Genomic DNA, 6,609 nt, shown 5'->3' with positions numbered 1-6,609 from the left:
CGATCGGCTGATCAGACCGAGGGTGCATGAGGCAGTTAAGGCAGAGGCGTCCCTATTGGTGAAGGTGACAACAAACCGACGATGAGGGTATACAGACGGGGTAGCTGGGCAATGGTGCGTGCAAGCGTCCCTAGGGCGTTGTGGACCCAGCCATGCCGCACAGGTGGAGGAGCTGGTCGGTGGAGTTGATGCCAAGGTCAAAGTAGAGACTCGCAGATGACAAGCAGGGCGACGCAACCTGATCTCTGATCAGAAAAAAGAAAAACCAGCAGTAAATCGGGTAGCCAGTGGCGCATGGATGTGGTCGGACGGAGAAGGATGACGCACTATGTGTCGTAGGGGCAGCATGGTGATGCAAAAGCGGGAGTCGAGTGATGTGGCAACCAGATAGATGACGTGTGGTGTCGGCCGACTAGAGGCCCTTTGGTGCTTGGAGACGGAAGGGTGGAGGCTAGTCGATAGAGGAAGTGGATGAGCCGATGCGACGCGTCAACGGACGACATAGACATGTCAAGGTGGGCAGAGATGGGCGACTCACAGATGGGCGTGTGGAGGAGTGTGCGAGGAGATGGGCAACGCAGATGCAGGTCGGGTGCGTCTAGCCAGGCATGTGATTAATATAGCCAGCACATGGCTGGATCGGCAGTGGTGTGGGCGGCCGGTGTGACGTGGTGTGTGAACGTAGGTGCTTGGATGGAGATGGTGCATGCCGCACGAAGCAACCAACGGAGTCCAGTTGTGTGGAGGAGACGGTGCGGATCCAGTGGGATACGGACTGCCCGCTCTGGAGGAACCGGGTGGTGGTGGTGGGTCGATGCTGATGAGGATGACGGGTGGGGAGCGATGATGGTGTGAACGAGGAGTCCTACTGGTGCTAGATGACATGGAAACGACGGCAGATCAATAGGATCGACCGCGAAAACCTAGCTACAAATTGTGCATCCCCCGAAAAGATCATGGAGATCGATCTCCCCGGGGGCAACGTGGTGAAAAGCGGAAGCACACTACTAAAAAACTATTTTTAGAGGCAGGTCGTAACCCATTTGCACAGACGTTTAGCTAACTCGCTTGTGATCGAAGGACCGCGAAAATAGATAATTTTCACAAGCACAAAAGAGACCACATGTGGAAACCTATTATCACTGGCGGTTAATTTAAGAAGCTGCCTGTGTTAATAGATTTACATAGGTGGTTCCTTAAGCCGTCGCAAGTCACAAGCCATGCCATTTTTTCACACTGTTTTCAACCTTTTCGTACGGTAGGAATCGAACCTAGGACCCTCCGCTCGTGCGCGAACCTCCTTTCCAGCTCACCTATCAAGTACCTGTGATAGAAAACAGATAAAATTTCCTATTAACCTTTCTACCGAAGCATTACAGTGACCCTAAGTACTTTCGGTAAAACGGGCATAACTTTTGCATACGGACTCCGATTTTGATATTTTTTTTAATTCTATGGACATCTACAGAAAACGTTAGACCTGTTTCTCCCCAACATTGTTAGGTTCAATGAATTTTTTGAGGCAAAAAATGGATCAGAAGATTGAGTTCTTGCTCTTAGAAGTTTTTGCATCGTTTTCAGAACACGTGTTTGTATCCATAGTCATCACCTCTTACACTAAACTTGAGCAGAAATGTACAATGATTCCTATCCTAGTACAGCTCAGGTGAGAACAAATAAAAGAAAAATAAAAAAAAATTTGTGACCGCGCTGACATTTGATGACACTTGATACTATTGTTATCACTAGCACTTCTGTAAGTCAAGTCTTATTGTTGATAGTGGGGGTTTTTGATCTTCTTCTTGTTAATCTTGTTGGAGATGTTGAAGTTAGTAGTATTCTTTTTCTTCTCCTTATTCTTGATTGTACTTGCATTAATAGAACTTATGGTAGCATATGTGATCAAAACTTATGTGTGAAACTTCAACTGATTATTTAGACACCTAAATGATTTCAAATAAAAAAATCAACTACAAGTTGTAGATCTCGTCGAGGCTACAATTTTCTTATAAAGTTTGTCACCATCTGAGTTCGTATGAAAAAGTTATGAATTTTTTAAGATAACCTATCGTCTATTTTTAGATGTGGTTCACATAAGGAATTGCATATAAAAATGATCCTCTATTTTAAAATAACCATTACAATAGGTGGTACCTTATGTGAAGCGCATGTGTTAATCATCCTATTTTCACGTGTAGTTCATATAAGGAACTGCCTGTGAAAATGATCTTTTACATAGGCGGTTCACATAGGAACCGCCTGTGGTAATCATCCTATTTCTACAGGTGATTCACATAACAAACTGCATGTGAAAATGATCTTTTGGAAACTTATTTTCACATGCGGTTCACATAAACAGTCACCTGTGAAAATTTGTTTCCACAGACTGTCCGAAACCACAGGGGCCGCCACAGACTGTTCAGGCAAGTTTTCATATAAACTGTCTATGGAAAGACACCTGAATGTGTCAAAAATTAGTTTTTCTAGTAGTGGTGGTTTAGTGCTAGGACCGAAACATAAACTGATATCATGAGAGAGGATAAGAATTGGTTAATGTAGTCGATTGTATTTCATTGAACCTCAAGTACTAAATATATAGAGTACAAATAATTTGGATATCAAGCAACTCTAGAGATAAGATAAAATCTAATCATATCCTGCTATAACAACTAAATCCTTATATATATCCTATACCATATACTCTAATGTATCCAAAAACTGAAACTACAGGTACCTTCTCTCTCATAGAATTTTTTTAAACTCTTCTCCATTAGATTTTCACATAATATTCACCTAAATGGTATTTAAACCGGTACACCGCCTTGCTAGACATGTTTGCAGTGGAGAGTACCTAGCTAAAGTTGGGGCCTAGGGAAAACACAACACATCTCACGTCAAACAAGGGATGCCAGATAGTATCCCTGTGGAAGACATGCTTTTGCAGTGAAACATCACATGAGCTAAGCTCCAGTGCAGCTAGCTAGAGATCATGCTGCTGCGTGCTGCAGAGCGTGATGCAACAAGATGCTGCCTTTTGTAGCTTAGGGAGGATAGAAATGCATGGACGTAGGGTACAATCACGCAGCACATGACTATTCTTTTCGCCCTAACGAAGAGGTTGGCAGTAGTATAGCCCTCACGAGTTACATAGTTCAAGCCAAAAGAAAAATCTACAAATAAGAGTAGATACACCTACTTTTTTATTTTTTAAGAAATCATACATGTACATCAAGATCGAAAATGTATATCTGCAAATAATTGTTCAAAAATATGGCCATAAAAAGACATGACATGAGGCTTATCTTTTGTGAAAAGAAGCTTCATCTCTTGTTCTTTTTGTACAACATATTTGCACAGAAATAAATGTTTTAATATGATGTAGATGTATCAATTTACAAGTACATGGATAAAAAAACACATGTGTAGTGATAATCCATATGATGCATAGAAAATTGAACTTGCAATCTTTTCTACAGCCGCAAGTGATCTTGATAACTGAATTATCACTTCGAACTAATAAGTAATTTTAATAAAACTTAAATTTTGTATAAATCGTCCAACTTCATTCCTAAATGACCTATAATATATATACAGCTGATATTACCAGAAATTGCCACATACCGTTTTTCTTATGATGCAAGATGCACGCACGGCACAACCTGCCACCCTACAGGCTACAGAACAATTTTTAACACTACGACGAGCAGAAATGATCACCGAAACCGAGGGATCTATTCATTCTCATCGTGGCTCTGGCACAGGCAACGAAGGCGTGCATGCATGATGCATGCAGCTACAATGCAGATTCTACTGATCTAGCAGACGCACAATCTCTCTGGCCATGTCAGCCTTTTTACCTCCACCTGAAAAGATATGCACAAAGAAGATGCGCGCTTGCGACCTTCAAATTTTCTTGAGTACTAGTACATGGCAAAATGAAATGAAGCTTCTGGTATTTCCCTACTAAGGGCCAAATATAATTTCCCATTTGCATCAAAAGTACATTTGTATTATCTAATAACAATAATTGTCTAGGCACCATCCTTTTGCCCCCTAGATTTCGTACGGTACCTTTTGTGCTGCCACTATCTCCGTGTTTGGGTTGGTGGATAGGGTTTATGATCCTACTATATGTTCCACTTGGTAACCATTGGTCATGCTCCAGAGTTTATTTAACGGAGAGTAAATTCGTACAAATAGCGCATGCAACCCGTGCTTTGAGCAGAAGTCGATTTGCTCTAGAAAGAAACAATTGCAAAAAAAGTAAACCTTTTCCTCATCAATATTAACGTAAAATTAAACAACCAACATGGTTTTTCTACATTCTATGATATTTAATTTTGTTGTAACCAAACCACCGAAAATTGTATCTTCCTTTGTGTATATGCACTGGGGAAAAAACTGCATAGCCACATCACAATAAACTCATAGCTTTTCCGATAAAAAAAACTTATAGGCTTTTCTTGTCAGTGCAAGCAATTGCATGAAGTAACACTCACCACTACCACCTTGCTACAGCGTCAAAATAACGAAAGCACCCAGAAGAAGCCATGCGAAGGAAATGGAAGAATCTCCCCCTCTTGCTCAGCCCACTTGTGTGTTCATCCCCATTTGTAACTTAAATCATTGGGTCTCACTCCCCAAAGCACAAGAAACAGGCACCCCATCTACCGGACCTGGCCCCTCTCATGTCTCCACCACCGTACCTCCGCTTATAAAACCCACCCCTCCTCTAACACTCCCTCCTCATAGGCCAACTCCCCATTCTCTGTCCTCTATCTGCCTCGTGTTCTAGTCCGCGCCATCTTCTCGCCGTCTGTTTATTTCTTCTTGTTGTTGTTGGTGGTGTAGTGTGCGTTTGTGTGTGGCTGTCTTTCAGTGGAAATGGCATTGGATGCCGTGGTGTACCCCCAACCCCAAGGCCATTTAGGCTACGGGAACAGGGACTCGCCCTATGCGCTGTCGTGGCGCGACACGGTCGGCTTCGGCGACGATGAGCCGTCCCCCGGCGAATGGGACCCCTTGCTGCTCGCCTCCCTCGTGCAGAATGCCGAGGAGTGGGAGGAGGAGGTGAGTTCCAAGGCCTCGCCGGAGCATGAGGCGGCGTTGGCCGTTGCGGCGCCATCACCGGTGATTCAGCGGGCGGCCACTACGAGGAGGAAGAGGAGGCGGCTCAAGGTTGTCAAGAACGAGGAGGAGATCGAGAGCCAGCGGATGACTCACATTGCCGTGGAGCGGAACCGCCGCCGGCAGATGAACGAGTACCTCGCCGTGCTCCGTTCCCTCATGCCACCTTCCTACGCGCAAAGGGTACTTAAATTGTTTCATAGTTGTACAAAGCTCATTTTAGGACTCGCGTTTTGAATGCATGTTTTTTCCCTTCAGTTCTCACCGGAATTAAACTGTTTTTTTCTTTTGTAAATTTTTAAATATCCAAAACGGTACCATACATGTTTGATTGCTGCAATATACTGGTCATATCGTATTTTGATTCTTCATATGTTCTGATCTTGTCTTGTTTTTTATAAAATGTTCTACAGGGTGATCAAGCATCTATTGTTGGGGGAGCAATCAACTTCACGAGGGAGCTTGAGCAACTCCTCCAATCGCTTGAGGTGCAAAAGAGCCTCAAGGAACACAGCACCAACACTGATGGCGCTGCCTGGTCTCCGTTCGCCGGATTCTTCAGCTTCCCACAGTACTCCACTGTCTCTGTCTCCCACGGTGGCGCCGGCGACAATGCCCACAGGATCAAGGCCGAGTCGACGTCTGCTGCCGACATCGAGGCGAGCATGGTGGAGGGCCATGCCAGCCTAAAGGTGCAGGCACGGCGGCGGCCAAGGCAGCTGCTCAGGCTGGCGACCGGCCTCCAGCAGTTAGGGCTCACGACCTTGCATCTCAACGTCAGCACTGCCGGCGCCATGGTCATGTACTCCTTCAGCCTCAAGGTCAGTGAGTGTTAATTATTACATTATAAAGAATCAATCCTCCTTGTCTAGCTAATCCAGTGACTTGTCTATGCAGTTAACAGGATTATTGGTGGTGGTGTTGATCTGAGGTTTGATTAATATGTGTGGTTTGTTTATTGTTGCAGGTGGAAGATGAATGCAAGCTCAGCTCTGTGGAGGAGATTGCAACTGCAGCGAACGAGATTCTGGGTAGGGTACAGCAGGAGGCAGGCTTTAGTTGATACCAAAACTGGCTTGTGAACTGTACCGCTTACCTGAGCACCTGTGCCTTGAGATTCTTGTGTGCGCAAAAGTTATTCGTGGCCTAGCAAATATAAATATTTGAGCTATGATTTTCTTTAGGGGCATCTGTAGATCGAGTTCCTACGAAATCAACATATAAAATTCACATGTTACATCTACTGTCCTATGCGATTGTGACCCAATGATAGTGTGCAAGTAAACAGGATCCATAATGAGTGCAATCAACTTTAAAACTGTGGTAATCACTATACATAAAAACATATTTAGATTTGTCTGATGTTCTCTTCTATGCTTCGGCTGGCTCTTAGACTGCGTGCGAGGTCGGCCGAGTTGGTGGCGGTTGGTTCTGCTCGTCTCTGCTGGGATTTGACCTATGTGCATGAGTGGAATCGCATTC

At 44.3% G+C, this 6,609-nt stretch overlaps 1 protein-coding gene across 1 annotated transcript; it reads left to right on the top strand.

Moving 5' to 3' along the window:
- The first annotated feature begins 4,686 nt into the window (after positions 1–4,686).
- Positions 4,687–6,386, top strand: LOC133907506 (transcription factor bHLH94-like). The gene is made up of 3 exons (XM_062349559.1): positions 4,687–5,310; positions 5,541–5,948; positions 6,095–6,386. The coding sequence occupies exons 1-3, from the start codon at positions 4,885–4,887 to the stop codon at positions 6,188–6,190; spliced, it is 930 nt and encodes a 309-aa protein (XP_062205543.1). The 5' UTR covers positions 4,687–4,884; the 3' UTR covers positions 6,191–6,386.
- The last annotated feature ends 223 nt before the right edge of the window (positions 6,387–6,609 follow it).

The sequence above is a fragment of the Phragmites australis genome, chromosome 24 (genome assembly GCF_958298935.1).
Source record: "Phragmites australis chromosome 24, lpPhrAust1.1, whole genome shotgun sequence".
NCBI lineage: Eukaryota > Viridiplantae > Streptophyta > Magnoliopsida > Poales > Poaceae > Phragmites > Phragmites australis.
Note: the sequence above shows the minus strand (reverse complement) of the source record. Positions and strands in the feature narration are given on the sequence as shown.